Source organism: Aedes albopictus, chromosome 1 (genome assembly GCF_035046485.1).
Source record: "Aedes albopictus strain Foshan chromosome 1, AalbF5, whole genome shotgun sequence".
In the NCBI taxonomy this organism is placed as follows: domain Eukaryota; kingdom Metazoa; phylum Arthropoda; class Insecta; order Diptera; family Culicidae; genus Aedes; species Aedes albopictus.
Window position 1 is genome coordinate 183,362,783 of NC_085136.1, and position 17,926 is coordinate 183,380,708.

A 17,926-nucleotide genomic window follows, 5' to 3' on the forward strand; every position below is an offset into this window, starting at 1 on the left:
TTTTTCCATTTTTCAGGAAAATATGCTAACTGAAAACATTAGTTAATAGTTATTTATGTGACGAGTTGCAAAAATTTTTTTCAGCACGAGTCGTACATTTATCCAACGAGGCTTGCCGAGTTGGATAAATACGAAGAGTGTTGAAAAAATCGAGTTTTACAACGAGTTCCATACAAAATTTTATGCAATTCAGTATAATAATTTATATTTTATATAACTCATTTTGGTATCATAATGTCCAATTTTTCCGAATGTTCTATTGGACTAGTGAGACCTATACTGAAATTATGCACACTTTCAAACTGTTTGGCAAGTTTTAGTGTTTTTTCAGAATTTGTTAATAATATTTTGTTATCCTCTTTCAGCGCAGGTATAGGCTTCTGAGGCCTTTTCAAAATTTTTGTCAATTTCCAAAACGACTTAGAGCCGGGGTTTAATTGAGAAACTTTATTTGCAAAATTTTTGTTTCTCAACTCGGTGAAACGTTTTTTAATGTCCTATCCCAGCCAGATTACTTTCAAAGCAGGATCTCGAGCTCGTTGGAATTGTCTTCTTCTCACGTTTTTAAGACGGATCAGAAGTTTCATATCGTCGTCAATAATAACTGAGTCGAATTTGACTTCAAACTTTGGTATTGATGCGCTTCTAGCTTTGTCTATAGTACTAGTCAATGTTCCGAGGGCATTGTCAATATCAAAATGTGTTTCCAATGAAACATTAACATCTAAATGGCTATCGATGTATGTTTTATATGTATCCCAGTCAGCTCTGTGATAATTGAAAGTAGAGCTGATGGGATTAAAAATCGCTTCATGGGAAATTTGAAATGTTACAGGAAGATGGTCAGAATCAAAGTCAGAATGAGTAACCAATTGGCTACAATGATGACTTGAGTCAGACCAAATCAATTGTTGAGGGATTTCTAGCAGAAGAAAAACAAGTGGGGCTATCGGGATATTGAATAGCAAAATATCCTGAAGAGCACTCATCAAATAAAATCCTGCCGTTTGAATTGGACTGAAGATTATTCCACGAACGGTGTTTCGCATTAAAATCAACAATTATGAAAAATTTGGTCCTGTTGCGAGTTAATTTTGCGAATTTGCTGGCCAGTGCATTAAAAAAGGCAAGTAGGCCGCAATGAAAGTATGTTTACCAAAGTTTGTTTCTACAGAAACACCCAAAGTTTCAAAAACTTTGGTTTCAAATGGTGCTTGATGCGCCTGTCAATGATGATGGCAACTCAACCACATGGTCCATCTAGGCGATCATTTCTATAAATAAAAATATTTTGGGTTTCGTTTGATTGAAGACCCAGGTTTTAAATAAGTTTCAGTAATAACTGCAATATGCACATTATTGACTGTTAAAAAATGGAATAGCTCATCCTCTTTGCCATTTAGAGAACGAGCATTCCAATTTAAAATGTTCAAAAATTTATTTGTATCCATTACCAAAACGTAATCCAATTACAAATTTATTTGTAAATTTAACTCCAACTTGGACTGCTTCAGCCATAGTTTGAGTTTTGAACATTGCATCAATCATTTGTTGCAATTGTTCTGATAAAAAGTCAAAATCAGAAGCAGACATGCCTGAATCACGTGCATTTTCCGAATTTGATGTTTGGTGATAGGAATTATTTGAATTTTGCTTACCCGCAGCCACATGGGCATGGTAGCTCGATTCGTTTGAACAAAATTAGAAATATTACTCACTCCACTGCTGGAGGGTACATTATTCGCTCGAAGGTTTTTATGTTTTTTTACTTACCTATTCATTTATTTGGAAGGCTTGGTATCTCTTTATGGCTTCTCTCAGAGAATAATTGAGAAAGTCAAGTCAAGTTACTCTAAAGTTTTTGCTAGGATAAACCTAATAATCACTCGAGAACATGGCTGTGCTGTTGCAGATGCAATCGAACCAAAATATTTTCTCTTGCATCCGTCCAGATTTTAAAAAAGGAAACATAAGCTGACAGATTGTGCATTTTTGAAGCTTATTTAAATCGAAAGCTAGTAACACTAGTTCTCTAAAGAAGAGCTAAACCTTAACAATTCAGATAATCTAGTCAACAAAAACCAGCAACTTCTCCCTTCATGCCACGAAGAATATGCCAGAAAATAAATAAGACATCACGCCCGTAAATATTTTGAGAATTTCATCAAAGACTCCCTAAAATGAGATATTTTAAAGAAAATGGAATGGAAATTAATCTAACATTGCTTTGTATCTTCAGAATAATAGAATGATAGTTGGTTTTCCCCCTGTAGCTCTTCAGAAATTTTCGAAGAGGGAACGCCCAGAAAGAAATCTTTCAGGAACCCGATCAAAATAACATTACTACTTTCAGTTATTGATTTCATCAATTTTTGTTTGAGAGAATTCTCGTTAACATATTCAAAAAATCATACTTGGAAAATTCTTACTCAAATTCACTCACACATTTCCTATGCATATGTTTTCTATATGAATTTCACCAAAAACCATCCAACCAGGATTTTACGAACTTTATAAGAAATTCCACATTCAAAGCATCTCCATTTCGAAGGACACAACACCACGTAAATATTATTGATATTATTAATATGAAAATTTCAATAAAACAGAATTTTCTCCAGAAATTTTAAATCCCTTCAAGATGTTCTCCTGAAATCTGTCTACAATGACGACGAAAATACCAGCAATTACGTTCGTAGAAACTCGTTTAATTAACATCGGAGTGTTTCTTGTTAAATTCCTCAGATTAAATCGCCAAGTATTTCGTTATGAACCTGGGTTTAGCCAAAAAAAAACAACTGAAAAACATCCGTTTCCTCTGAAATCTTCGTCAAGAATTTTCCAAGAAATTCCATCAATGTTTTCCAAAGGGTTTCTACCGGTACCGACTAAAGAGTTAATGTTGGCCAACACATCTAGTTCCGCACAAATATACTGGAAAATTGTATATACATGCAATTTTCAACAATTTTTGGAGCAAGCCTGAGTCTTTTCTTGAAAAAGGTTATTATGCGGTACTCCAGGTCTTTCTGAATCAAGTCCCTATGAGTCACTATTTTTTTGTGCGAAAAGCCACTATTTAGTCACTTTTTTACTTTCCGTAAGTCACTATTTGGTCACTATTTTCGAGAAACTGGTCACTAAATTAACTATTTTGACCATCAGGCTTTGCTACCAGCCCTGGACCCGGCGAGTGGGGAACCGGTTCGAGACCGGGCTGATTTGGCGAAAAGATCAGGTCGAATTTCCCGACAGCTATTATATGGCAGTGCGTCGACTGGAGTGTTTAGAGCGCCGGATGGAGCGCGACCCAGGGCTGAAGGAAAATCTTCACCGGCAAAGCGGAGAATATGAACAGGAAGGCTATGCGCACAAGATCACAACTCCCGAGACGAACTAGCCAAGGGCTAAAAATCTCGTTAATACAGATAAAAAAAAAGATCACAACTGCGAAAATGGATCCAGTGGATCCCAAGAGAGTTTGGTACCTCCCAGTCGAAGCAGTGATGAATCCAAAAAAAAAAACGGGGAAGGTTCGAGTCATTTGGGACGCAGCAGCCAAGGTCAACGGAGTATCGCTAAACAGTGAGCTCTTCAAAGGTCCGGATCAACTAACATCTCTTCCGGCCATTCTTTTCCGATTTCGGTTGTATGGAGTGTCCGTTACCTCGGATATCCAGGAGATGTTTCATCAAATCCGCATTCGAAAAGAGGATAGGGACTCTCAGCGTTTTCTATGGCGCGCCAAGCCGACCGAGAAGCCACGGTCTACGTAATAAATGTAGCGACATTTGGGAGTACTTGTTATCCAGCATCCGCTCAATTCGTGAAAAATCGGAACGCGGAGCTGCATAGTGAGCTCTATCCGGAGGCAGCAAAAGCGATTGTCGACGACCATTACGTCGATGATTACCTGGCTAGTTTTAGCTCATGGGAAGAAGCAGCGGAGGTGGCACGCGATGTGCGGATCGTGCATGGCAACGGCGGCTTCAAGCTGCACAACTGGCGCTCAAACAGTGGCACAGTTTTAGAAATGCTGGGCGAGGCACAGCTTGAATCGGATAAGCAGATATGTTTGACAGATGATGCAAGAACAGAAAGAGTCCTCGGGATGCTGTGGAGTCCGTCAAGCGACGAGCTGAGTTTCTCTACGCAAACGAGTGAGGAAGTCCAAACACTGATCCGAACAGCCACGAGACCGACGAAGAGGCAAGTTTTGCGGTGCGTGATGACCCTGTTTGACCCTTTAGGGTTACTCTCGCCAATCATTGTCCACGGGAAGCTCCTTATCCAGGACTTGTGGCGAGCGGACACCGCCTGGGATGAACAAATCAGCGAGGAGATCTACTCAAAGTGGCACAGGTGGGTGCAGATGATAGGCTACATCGCAGAAATACGTATTCTACGTTGCTACTTCCGTAACGCCGGTCGGAATACCTACCGCAACTCGGAGCTCCACGTTTTCGTCGATGCAAGCGAGATAGCGTATTCTTGCGCAATTTATCTACGCACGCTGGAAATAGGTGATGAGTCACAGTGCTGTCTAATCGCCGCTTAATCAAAGGTCGCACCGCTGAAGCCCCTAGACTCGAGCTGCAGGGTTGTGTTTTGGGTGTACGATGGTCGAAGTTTGTCAAAGCAGAGCACAACATTTCCGTATCCAAGATGATATTCTGGACAGATTCCAGAACGGCACTGGCCTGGATTAAATCCGACCCTAGGAATAATCGGCAGTTCGTTTCATTCAGAGTAGGAGAGATACTGGAACACACAACTTCAAGTGACTGGCGGTGGGTACCGTCGAAGGCCAAGCTAGCGGATGAAGCTACATAGTGGGGTAGTGGTCCATACTTCGACCGCAACAGCAAATGTTTTCGAGGACCCGACTTTCTGCGACTTCCAGAGAACGAATCCAGTGTCTGCTACCAGTGAGGAGATGCGTGCATCGATACTGCACCACTATTCTTTCGTGCCCCCGATAGATATCACCCGGTTCTCTTCCTGGAATCGACTGCTACGAGCAATAGCGTACGCGCTAAGATTCCTGAACAATTCGAACAAGAAGCGGCCATTGCGCACCGTGCAGTTATCACAAACTGAGCTGTGTGAAGCAGAACAAACCTTCTTCAAAGTGGTGCAGCGTGAAACGTACTCAGAGGAGGTCATTGCACTGTCCGACAAAGCACCTAACGAAAGCGGGCAGGAGATTGTAGGAAAACATAGCTCAATTTTCCAGCTGATGCCGATGTTAGACGACTGCGGCCTGCTGCGCGAGCGTGGTCAAATCGGGTCCGTGGAAGGAGTAGAGTTTAACGTTCGCCACCCCATCATCTTTCCTAAGAAACATCGTGTCACGGAGCTGCTTGTGTTGGATTTCCATCAACATTTCCAGCACGGAAATTCTGAAACTGTGGTGAATGAGACTCGCCAGCTCTAAAATATCTCTAGGCTTCGGTCAGTCGTCAAGAAAGTTAAGCGGGATTGCGCGCTGTGTAAGATTCGCAGGGCGAGGCCAGCGATTCCACCGATGGCGCCACTTCCTCCGGTGCGTCTTGCCCACCACGAAAGAGCCCTCACTTACACCGAAGTAGACTATTTCGACCCTCTGATCGTCAAGCTAGGAAGGTCTTTTTTTTTCCTTCTAAACCATAGGGGGATAAATCTGCTCATGAGACACCCTAACAGGAAGTTTAGGGTAGTGTGGGGTTAAGGCCGTCTTCTACAACACTAGTAGAAGCCAGGACTACTCTCTCCTCGACTCACTAAAACACATTTCTATGGTCGCCAAACCCTACGTCTCTCCGGAACCACCAAGAAGGTATTGCTTCAGAGAGGGGCTAGTGCATATCGCACTCTCAAGGTTAGCTGCCGTAGCCTAGCAGCAACGAACATCGATGACTCGCTCTGGAGAGTCCATCACGGTAGCATGCTGGCGCTTAGCCAGTTTCCCGAGTGGTCCTCGCCACTCCCTTTGTCCTCGGAAGGCGGGCAGGGTCAACCCCGCCCGCGTCCTACTGCTGAGCGGACATCAAGAACTGATGCCCACATGCAACCCCTATCTGACCTGCCCGTAAGAAAGGGTATCACTACCCTTCAGGCCCTATCAGATGCATCCACCGGGAGCCCCACACATGGGCGGAGCGTGGGAACGCCTGGTTCAATCCGTGAAGGCAGCTATGCAGGAAGCATATTCAGAGGGGAAGCTTGATGACGAGGGGCTACAGACGCTGATCGTGGAGGCTGAAAGGTTGGTAAACTCAAGGCATCTGACGAATTTGCCGCTGGAGTCAGAGGAGAGAGAGGAGTCAGAGGCGATCACGCCCAATCACTTACTGCTACTAAGCTCAAACGGAATGAAACCACGTAGCAGGGAAGTTGAAGACATTACCGAGAGCTAGCCCGACGAGAAATATTAGGCAAGTCATGGGAGCTGATTTAACGGCAGTTGAATGCATTCTGGAAGCGCTGGCTGGTTGAGTATCTGCCGGTGATCCGTCGGCATCCGAAGTGGTTCGAGGAAGCTCGTACCATAGAAGCAGGAGACTTGGTCATGGTAGCAGAATCGACGAAGCGAAACGGATGGGAGCGTGGACGAATCATCCGCACTGTTCCAAGCCGGGACGGACGATACCGACAGGCGATAGTGCAGATAGGGACGAAGACTCTGCTGAGACCGGTGTCACGGTTAGCCCTACTCGACTTGAGGGGTGGCAGTGGTGCCTCTGGAGCCGGCCTTCTGATACACCCGGGGGAGGCTGTTGTCGCTGAATATAGTTTCTGTTAAACTATCAACATCCATCCAACAAAATATTTTTTGCTGAATCTCCAGCAATGTGTATTGACATCAAATTTTGCTGGTTGACCAGCAATTTTATCCGCGCTCGACTCCAGCTGAAATTTTTTGTTCTTTTTTTTAATGTTTACAAATTGTGAAATTTTATAACTAAAAATGGTTTAATTAGCAACTTCCTGCTAGCCAACAGTACTCAAAGGCAGGCATTATCCATAACGGATGCGATGCCTTATATTTCGGGCTGCAAGAGGCTTTTTGTCGGAATTCCATTGAATTCTTGGTGATCCAGTGTTGTGGAGAGAATGAGTGCGCAACATGTTTCCCGTAAACTACAAGTGTTTGACAACTGATTTGCTGGTGATTCAGCAATTGCAATCATTGCTGACTTATCAGTTGACATTACTGATGTTTCAGCAAATAGAAATTTGCTGGTTGAGTCTCAGCAATTGATTTTGCTGGATGGGAAATCCAAAATTTGGTGTGTACATGATACAATCAGATTATTCCTGTACATGGAAAACATTTTTTTTATCAAATTTTATGGAAAAATAATTTTGATTCTCACATTTGTTTTCATTATGTATTTTTCACGTTTTCTTTTTATTCTGTATTTTTCACAGGGATCTACAACATTGTCACTATTTTGTTTTGCCTCATTTCAATAGTACAAACCCGGCCAAACAGTGGTTCCTCACATGTTTATTGGTACAACAATCCCTGCCATCACAGCAGCAACCAAAATTACGAATTTACACGATATAGCGTCACCAAAGATGACATGACAAGGATAAAGGAGCAGCTCAACACATCACTTGGGTCGGTGGAAGAGTCCGTAAAAAATTTTGTAAGTATTATTAATACAAAGAACTCTATCATTTCGATGCCTATAGGGTGTGTGCGATAATTTTGCACCAACCAAATACATGACTGCAAGCGATACGCATCATTGTTTCAGAAATGTTTCAAAAATTATCAAAGGCAGCGGAAGTCAATGAAGTTACTTCCGTTACCAATTTAGTGCTAAATCCACAATTGGGTTTTTAAATTTTGAAAAATGGATCGATTTTTTGATTTTATACGAAAGAGCACCTTTTTCTGAGCCACTATGATTTTCTTTCAGATTTTAAGAACTTTATTTTGGCACCTTAAATCAATTTCAAAGAGATTTTTAGAAATCACCTTTTGACAGCTGGGCACCTGTTTGACAGCTCCGCTCAGTACAAACTTCAAGGGGTGATTCGACAAATCGCTCCCATACAAACTTCAAATTGATTTTTAAATAGGTTCTCGGGCACCAAAATTCATGAAAATTTGGACTTCGGCTCAGTTTGACATGCAGATTCAGAATATCGAACTATCTCAACACTGTTAAAGAAGCCAATACAAAGGTACAGACACACAGAACAGTTCGCACTCGCTCCGGCTACGCTAGTTCTCAGGCTGGCTTACTTCCATCGCGCCTTACGTCCAGAACAGTTTGTCAAACGTATACTCCGGTAGATGTTCGTACTGTAGCCAAGCGAACTTCACCATCTTTGCTCGGATGAGTTTCGATGACCTTTCCCTTAAGCCAGCAATTGGCTTCTTTAACGATGTTGAGATAATTCGATATTCTGAATCTGCATATCAAACTGAGCCGAAATCCAAATTTTCATGAATTTTGAAGCCCGGGAAACTATTTAAAAATCAATTTGAAGTTTGTATGGGAGCGATTTGTCGAATCACCCCTCGTTGGATTTTGTATTGGGCGGAGCTGTCAAACAGTTGCCCAGCTGTCAAAAGGTGATTTCAAAAAATTGCTTTGAAATTGATTTTAGGTATCAAAATAAGGTCTAAAAATCTGAAAAAAATTATAGTGGCTCAGAAAAGTGCTCTTTCGTATAAAAGCAAAAAACCAATATATATATTTTTTTAAATTTAAAAACCCAATTGCGAGATAGCCGAAGGTCGGTGATCAATACCACGTCATCCACGGCTACTGGAGCGGTTTGACAAAAACATTTCGAACGTTTAGTGATTTCATCAACAATCGTAATATATAAGACTCGACAGTGACATAAACTCCACAAAGTGAAAAATAGTCATTTGGCCAATGCTTCCAGAACGTGTTGACTAGCACCTGGGAGGTTAGGATGTTTTGATCCCGTATCAGGAACTAAAAAGGAAATGGTTCGGTGTCAAAGCTGGTGCGCTGCCATCGTTGACCGGAACATGGGTTGGCGGTCTAGATTTTATGGTATTTTCAACTTCGATCAGAACATTCCACAGGACTTCATCGGTTGGGTTTCTGGGAGGGTTGATCTTTTGTAGGTTTCGCTTTACCTACACCTCCTATTAGTCGCTCCGAGCTGTCTTCCATGTGTGGCGCAAGGGGAGGTGGTAAATGACCTAGATGTGTCAACAGAAGTGAACTCCTTCATAATATAGTCGACGTTATCTGCTGCGGCAGCCTTTTTCATCTGTCGGGATGCCCCACTGAAGTTGGTACCTCTATCGATATATATATATATATATTACACTGGCGTACCACGGCGTGCCATGAAATATCTGACAGCCATTATGCAGGATTCTTTGGTTAAAAAAGGAACCAGTTCAATAAAGATTGCCTGGAATGTCAAACATTTGGCGAGCATCCTCCAGGATAACAACTGGATTCAGAGGCAGTCTCAGAGTGAGTGTTTACATATGCGTTCGGTTTCTAGTTACCACGCTGTTAGTTGCGTGTTGGCTTCGACTAGTCGGAATCGACCGGAATAACGACTGCCAACGAGCAAACTCAATTCACAAATGTCGCCAAGTTGACCGGCTAAAAGTTTTGTCGATGCCTGTCCCAATCTAGTTTCAACTAATTGTGACGACCGACTGATTGGCAAAATTTATCCCTCTACAGTTGGATTTTCGGTCCGGATAAATTATGAGCGGGGTGATTCTAACATTGTAAAGTAAGTGGTTTCCCGGTACTGACTTCTGCGCCAACCTTGTATAACAAGGATGCCAGTACGGTATTTTCGTGCCCGACTAACCCGAGTAAAACATTTACTAAAACAATTTACTAAAAAATCATAAAATAAAATAAATTGCTGTACCGTGGGGTGCCCCTATTTCGCGCGGGTCCAAATTTCGCTCACTGATCATATTTAGACATCATAATCATAAAAATAATTGTGCAGTTGTCCAGATTGCGTTGCGTTGCGTGGTAACGGAGTAATTCGTAGATTGCATACTGAAAGTTGTCATGTCAAAACTTTAATACTCCTATTCTAATTGCTTATGGAATGCTATTTGGGAAGGAATAGCTATCCAATTAGAGGTTGAAGTAAAAAAGACATGAAAACTTTCATTGCCGGCCACGCCTATCTTCTCCGTTACGGGGATAGGAAAGGATGTGATGCTATGACACCTACTTAATGAAAAGCCAGCGACTCACCGGCGCCCACATAGGTGTCAAGGAGTTGGATATTTGGAATGGGTTGATTTGGGATTCACTATAAGCGAGTGATGCGACAAGATTTTGTGAGTGTATTTGAGTAGTACATGTAGATGTGTTGATGTGAGTGTGAGTGTTTTTAGTATGTTTAAACACCAATGTTGGGAGTGACGTAGCTAAAAAGGTTTTGTCACTCCTTGGGCCATTTTGCTTCAGGGATGGGGCACAGGCATTTACACTGTGTCCTGGCTAACAAGCCTAGGCTTAACCCTCTAATACCCAACCCCGCCTTTAGACGGGGTATAGTTTGAGCATTTTTGTAATTTTTGTTTCGTGGAAAATCAAAATTTTTATATTATTGGCTGAAATTTAGGACTGTTTTGTACATCTCAAAATGTTTTTTGGTGTATTTTGAAATGTATTTACATTTTTTAAAAATCATTGAAAAATTGATGTTTTGGTCACCTTTCAGAAATCATTGTTTATTTTATTTTGAATCGCTACAATTAAAATGTTTTAAATTTTTCCCAAATCATTCTATCCGAGTTTAATAGTTTAAGGGAATCGAATACACTCTAAAATTATTTTCCTTAAAATTACACGGAAAATAAAATTTTCTATGAAAAAAAAATAAAAATAAAAATATTTCAACAATAATCATAAAATCTCAAAATGTTTTCATCTCAAAAAATCCGTACCCCAAATTGGCTTTCAGGAAAAATATAAAAGTGTGGGGATGTTGAAAAATAAAAAAATAGAAAAATCAAAATCTGTAATTCACGAAATCGAGAATTAAAAAGAATCATCTTCCAAAACATGTTTAAATCGATTTTAGATGATGAAAAATGATATTTAGATCAAAATCAAAAATTTGGGTATTAGAGCGTTAAGCGCCATTGCTCGCTCTCTGAAACGATACAAAATACGTTATGCAGATGGGAAGGAATATCAGGGAAGGGATGATATCTATTTATCGAGATGCCAGCGACTCACCGACGCCCTCGTAAATAGTAAGGAGATAGGATTTTGGGTCGGGTATCAGCTGCTGAGAGAACCACTCAAGTAACAAAATTATTTTTATAATGCTTTTGAAGTATTCTTCAACACCTATTCTTTAAAACCATGCATAAACCAAATTGCTCTGCAAAACGACATCAACTCAACCATAAACCCGCCATAAGACCAAAGGGGCCCATCCCAAGATGCTCTTGGAGAGTTGTTTTTAAATTTCTCTTAAAACTTGTTGTACTTCCCAAGTTGTCCTCAAGGCGAATTGCTCTCACTTTGTAGAATTCTTCAAGTGTGCGATAAAACGATAATCAATTTGTCAGTGTTGTTGCTGATGCAGTTTTTATGTCGACAAAAAAGTTTGGTGAATTAAATTGAAAAAAAAAAAACACGCAATGAAAATGACACATTATTGTAATCGGGATTAATTTATTACACAAATTGGAAATATTTCCGTGGTGTAACAAAGATGCCAAATGCCAAGCAAAATTCATCGTATATATGTTGCAAGATACTTCCAAAAATTGCAACGCGCTTCCATTATAATGCATTAATAAAGTATTTAAAAATGTTATTCCTGGTAAGGAGACATTGTTAATGAGTTTTCTCAACATGGCTTCCATTGGAATCCAGGTCGGTGGTCGGTCCATTATCGGTGGTTTCAATCAGCATCACCATAAGATCGTCTTAAATTTCTTTCAACTCAGGCCAGACTTAGAAGCATAACTCAAGAATACTAGGATTTATAGTGTTCTCAATGCAGCTTGATTGGCCAACATCAAAAACGTCTTAAATTTATTCCAACTTAAACAAGGGTAAGAAGTATAACTCCAGAGTACTCAGGTTTATAACGTTCTTAATGTAGGTTTATGCAAACTCCGCCGAGAACGTCATAAATCGAATATGCCAAGTTGTAAACAAACAATAAATTATCGCACCGAGGTGGATTTTGTGAACCGCCCGTTCAATTTAATCATCCCCGGTACATGGGCGAAACTACGATTTTTTGCCAGGGGGTGCACTACAAACAAATATTCATGAGTTCATCCATTCATCATTCATCGCCCCATATCTCACAGCAATGCATTCAAATTCTAGGGGGTGCCTGGCAACCCCGGCACCCCCGGTAGTTTCGCCTATGCCCCGGTACCATTTCTAACCAGGTAGACGGCGCAGCGCCTCATTCCTCCGATCAGCATTTCCAACAGGTAAGTAGTTTGTTGATTTTGCAGGTCGATAATTGGCTTCTTTAGCGGTGTTGAAATAATTTCATATTCTGAATCTGCATGCGAAACTGAGCCGAAATCCAAATTTTCATGAATTTTGGTGCCTGGGAACCTATTTAAAAATCAATTTGAAGTTTGTATGGGAGCGATTTGTCGAATCACCCCTCGTCGCATTTTGTACTGGGTGGAGCTGTCAAACAGTTACCCAGCTGTCAAAAGGTGATTTCAAAAAATCTCTTAAAAAAAAAAAAAGACGCGGACACCGTCTTCAGCCCGAGGCTGCACAGACTGAATGAAACTAAACACTAGACAAGGGACACACGGAGCATGCACCAGTGGATACGGAGAAGAAACTATCCTCACGAAAAGTTTCATCGCCCGGAGCGGGAATCGAACCCTCACCCCATAGCATGGTGCGGTTAGAAGCTTGGTGACCTTAACCGCACGGCTACGAGGCTCTTCTAAATTGATTTTAGGTATCAAAATATAGTTCTAAAAATCTGAAAAAAATCATAGTGGCTCAGAAAAAGGTGCTTTTTCGTATAAAATCAAAAAATCGATACATTTTTCTTAACTTAAAAACCCAATTTGACCCCTGATTGCACGGGAATCAACGTCCTGGATGACCGAACAACCTCATTTCAGATGCTGCAACCGGAGGAATTTGGTACTGCACCGCGTCGAGGTTGGTTTTCCGGATAGGTGTTCTTGATTGATAATCGCTGTCAATAAAACGATGAAAATAAAAAAAAAACAGATGCTTGAGTTTTTTTAAATATATTTTTCATGTATCAAACTGTTCTTATGCGAGAACAGTTGCACTTGCTCAAGGTTGGTTGATTGAAGATAACTACGAGAGCCTTATAAAACCAATAATAAGTTCAACAGTTCTTGTAGTGTTTATGGTTTTATGGATTGAATCTCAAGTATTCTTGGAGGTGTTCTTAAAACCATAAATTGATGAAGAATAGTTATGCTCAGAAACTTCGATAAGATCAACTAGAATATGTAATGTTCCACTGTCATAAAAATAAATAAAACCAAATAGAATCAAAATTGTTACTTGGGCAACCATCGTCCAAACCGCGAAAATCGGGAGGCTACGGTGGACGGATCACGTCATCAGGATGTCGGATAGCAACCCGACTAAAATGGTTCTCGAGAGTCATCCTACCGGTTCAAGAAGACGTGGTGCGCAGCGAGCTAGGTGGGTCGACCAAGTGGAGGACGATTTGCGGACCCTACGCAGAGTGCGGAACTGGAGACAAATAGCCATGGACCGAGTGGAATGGAGACGGCTACTATGTACAGTAGACCGGCCCACATTTGTATGGTGAGAAATAAAAGTTGGAAAAATTCACGGGGCGCCCTCTAGAATCGTGCCTTTGGATGAGAAGAACAATCTGTGAAAGATTCAGCTCAATCGGTTTAAAACTGAGCTGGCGCAAATGAGTTGAAGGTTTGTATGGGATTTTCAGTCCAAATATATGGAAAATTGGATGACCTACAGTCTCTCACTCAGCACGCTGGTTTAGAGAGTTCGATATGGCTCAGAATTGAATGAATGGTACCGTAAACCGGGGTCAAATTGATCTCCGGGTCGAAATTGATCAGACGTTGTTCCGTTAGATAAAGTATGTTTTAAATAGTTCTCTCACATGTATCATTTAGTATAAGATTCCTACATCACGATACTTGGAAGGAAACTATTTAAAGTATGCTTGATCTAACTGAAAAACGTCTGATCAATTTCGACCCGGAGATCAATTTGACCCCGGTTTACGGTAGTTGATGCCCTAAGGAACAACTTTGTAGAAGACCAAATCATGATAAAACTTAATTTAGTTGCGGTTTCAGCTAACGAAAGCAGGATGAGGACATCTTCCCCCGTTTACTCTCGGTTGTTACATGCAGCACGTGTTGTCGGTCGAAGCTTGTGCGCTACATCATAGGCAGCTATGTAATTCTTCATTGTTTCGATACCCGCCCAGGTGGGTGAGCAATTGAAATGTAGGAAAACAGCCGCCTATGATTAAGAGCGCAAGTTTTGGACAGCAAACACGTGCTGCATGTAACAACCGAGAGTAAACGGGGGAAGATGTCCTCATCCTGCTTTCGTTAGCTGAAACCGCAACTAAATTAAGTTTAATCATTGTATGGTCTTCTACAAAGTTGTTCCTTAGGGTATCAACTACTATTTTTTCAATTATGAGCCAAATCAAACTCTTTAAACCAGCGTGTTGAATGAGAGAGTAGAGGTCATCCAATTTCCCATATATTTGGACTGAAGATCCCATACAAATCTTCAACTCATTTCCGCCAGCTCAGTTTTAAGTCGATTGAGCTGAAATTTTCACAGATTGCTCTTCTCACCCAAAGGCACGATTCTAGAGGGTGCCCGTAGAATTTTTCGATATTTTTGTATTTGGGCCAGTCTAATGTACAGCAGAGGCCACGCCGGCCTTAGCCTGATCGGTAAGGTAAGTAAGATTAACGACAGATACATTTACAATGATACATTTTGTCTAAAATCTCTTAAAAATCAAATTGTATTATTCCCAAGAACTCTTCGAATGATATCTCAGTAACCAAATATGAAATCGAAATAAACTTGGATTGCGTTCTATTAGGATGTAGCGGCTTCCATTTCGTGCTAAGAGAACACAAATCGGTTGACAGACGCCTGAGAAACGTGTGTGACTTTTTTTTTGTGTAACGCACACATACACTTACACACATATAGACATTTGCTCAGTTCGTCGGGCTGAGCTGATGGTATTGATACTCGGCCCTACAGTGAGTGAGGGTTCGATTTCCGCTCCAGTCGGCGAAAGCTGTTCGACAAACGGAAAATTCTCCACTGGCCCACTGGGTTTTTTGTGTGTTTTCCGTTGCCTCATCTTAGCGCTCGTTCAGTCTGTGCAACCTCTGGTTGAAGACAGTGTAGTGTCTTTTTAAAGAACATGCTGAAGGTATGGTAATAGGGTATGGCATGGGTTGTAGGACAAAAGGTCGAAGGACAAAAGGTCGCAGGTCAATAGGTCGACGGTCAAGAGGTCGACAAAAGGTTTTCACAATATATAGCGTTGAACATGTACAACATATATGGTTTATTCAAATTATGGCATACGTTGACAAAAAATAAATACATGGCGGTCTAGAACGATAGAGGATCAAAGGAACTAGTACAAAATAGAATATATTAGTTTATCAGATCTACAACTAGTGTATACCCTATATTTTGCAGTTTCATTGATGAATGTTTTGTAATAAGTGATTGAATCTTCTTCCGATCAACCCGGCATTATACAACTCATAAATAATGTTCAAATCAAAGCCCTAGTGCCGAATTGTAAGACGTGACTTGCTTACAAAAAGTATGAGTCAAAAGACCATGTGCCGAATTCCGAATAATTATCATACTACACCTCCGCACCGGAGCTTCCGTTCATCTATGCATGTTCTGCAAACCGATACCAAATCGCGTATTCCATTATTTTGGGTGATTGACATGTCAGAGCCACATCACCGACAAAGTCATGTTCCGGATATCAGTCTATAATATGTCTGTATGTCTGTATCGTGATGCTCTATCGTAGAGTAAGCAACAGTTGTCACATAACCTCTTCAAAAAGAATGTGCGTCACATAAGAACGTGTAGAAGAATTTGAATGCTGCAATACTTTTAATGCATTGCCAATCATATAACACATATACCTATCGGTACGAGTCATTGTAGCGTGCTACTTGTATATCTGACGGTGAAGTAGGTAATTGAAATTCCAGAAGGTACAGACAAATAATGGGTGTGAGAGTAAAGCGGGAACACCGTTGAATAACTTCGCGCAAAATCCGTCGGATGTCTGTTTCGCTTCCGAAAGGAAGTTCACTATCTTAATTTATGTATAAAACGCAACCACACAGCCCACAAATTTAGAACGATTGGACACTTTACACTATCATGGTGCTGTGTATCGAAAACAATTTTATTGTGTGGGAAGTTGACAGATTACTTAATGAACCCATATAATACACACCACAATGTAGGGGAACTTACATATTTTCGCCAGTTTTGTTCTTTTCGTCATGGGGTTTTTTTTTTAAATCTGTGGTCTGAAAGTTGACCGCAAATCCTTCTCAAGCGAGAGCTAAGTTATATGTCAAAATTTCAGACAATTCGGCCCACAAAAACCCATGACGAAGAGAACAAACCTGCCGATAAAACCCTTCGTCACCCTATAATGTGTAGAAGATAGGAATGAGGCATTTTACGAAGTGAGGGGTCGTCCATAAATGACGTAGCATTTTAGGAGGGAGGGCAAGTGCTATGAGCCATGTATTAGGTATGGGAAAATAAACTAGGAGGAGCGAGGGGGTGTCAAAAATGGCTTAGGGACAAAACGTCGAAAGACAAAACGTCGAATGCCAAAAGGTCGAATACCAAAACGTCGAAAGGGACAAAACGTCGAAAATGAGCAAATAGTATTTTTTTTATTTCTTTTAGGGAAACTCATTCATTCACTTGTACTAGCCAACTAGTTTACAGGGACTGATCGGGATTGATCACCGTGGAATTTTACTAATTTATGTGGGTTGGCTCTTTTCGGTGACATAAGAAAAAGCAGCATAATTCGCGTTACGCGTTTCGGCTTACTACTCTTCAGCCCTCTTCAGACGCAACATGCTGAATGTGACCATCAGCTCGGTCTGTCACAGATAAACTGTGACAGACCGAGCTGATGGTCACATTCAGCATGTTGCATCTGAAGAGGGCTGAAGAGTAGTAAGCCGAAACGCGTAACGCGAATTATGCTGCTTTTTCTTATGTCACCGAAAAGAGCCAACCCACATAAATTAGTAGTTTACAGGGAGCCTTCCTGAGACTCCCTGAAACAACACCTTAGGGTCGGCATGTGTCTTGACCAGTTCTTCGCGGGTAGTGAGTATTAGCACTGTCTTTATCCTTTTGAACCATTCCTAACTTTTTCGGTGTCTCTTCTACTGGCACCCAGTGTAGTATTTGAACTGAACGCGAGCCAAAAATGAACTGAGCTTGGATGTGCCACCATGTCCATCCTGACCTGACCATGGTCCTGCTCTATTTAGGATTTTGTGACGCATCTGCAAACATGCGTTGTTGCACGAACATATGCACCACAATGAAGTGGGACATTGTGGCATCGGGCATTAAGATTCTGCAACAAAATCCGGATTTTCCGCAATCCACGGTGATCGAACCGGTTCCCTCTCTCGGTAGAGAGTGGGTTTTGTGAATCGAATCAGCCCAAGATTGCTAGAATTGGTGAAAAATGGGAGAAACATGACTATTTCAGTTTACCGGGTACCAGGGTACCATGTTGGCATTCTGCGCGTTCCAAATTTTGAACTGAAAAATGTTCAAATATGGTTAATCGCAGTGTGCCGTATTTGAACTTCAAAGCAAATTGAACGCGTTCAAATGCAACACAGCAA

General features: G+C 41.2%; 1 protein-coding gene across 1 annotated transcript in view; it reads left to right on the forward strand.

Moving 5' to 3' along the window:
• The window catches only part of LOC109405190 (uncharacterized), a 76,522-nt gene that overhangs the window by 25,425 nt on the left and 33,171 nt on the right, over nucleotides 1-17,926 (forward strand). Inside the window, exon 2 of the mRNA XM_019678201.3 lies at nucleotides 7,414-7,637. Within this exon, the coding sequence (XP_019533746.1) occupies nucleotides 7,414-7,637 (224 nt within the window). The remainder of the gene's footprint in view (nucleotides 1-7,413; nucleotides 7,638-17,926) is intronic.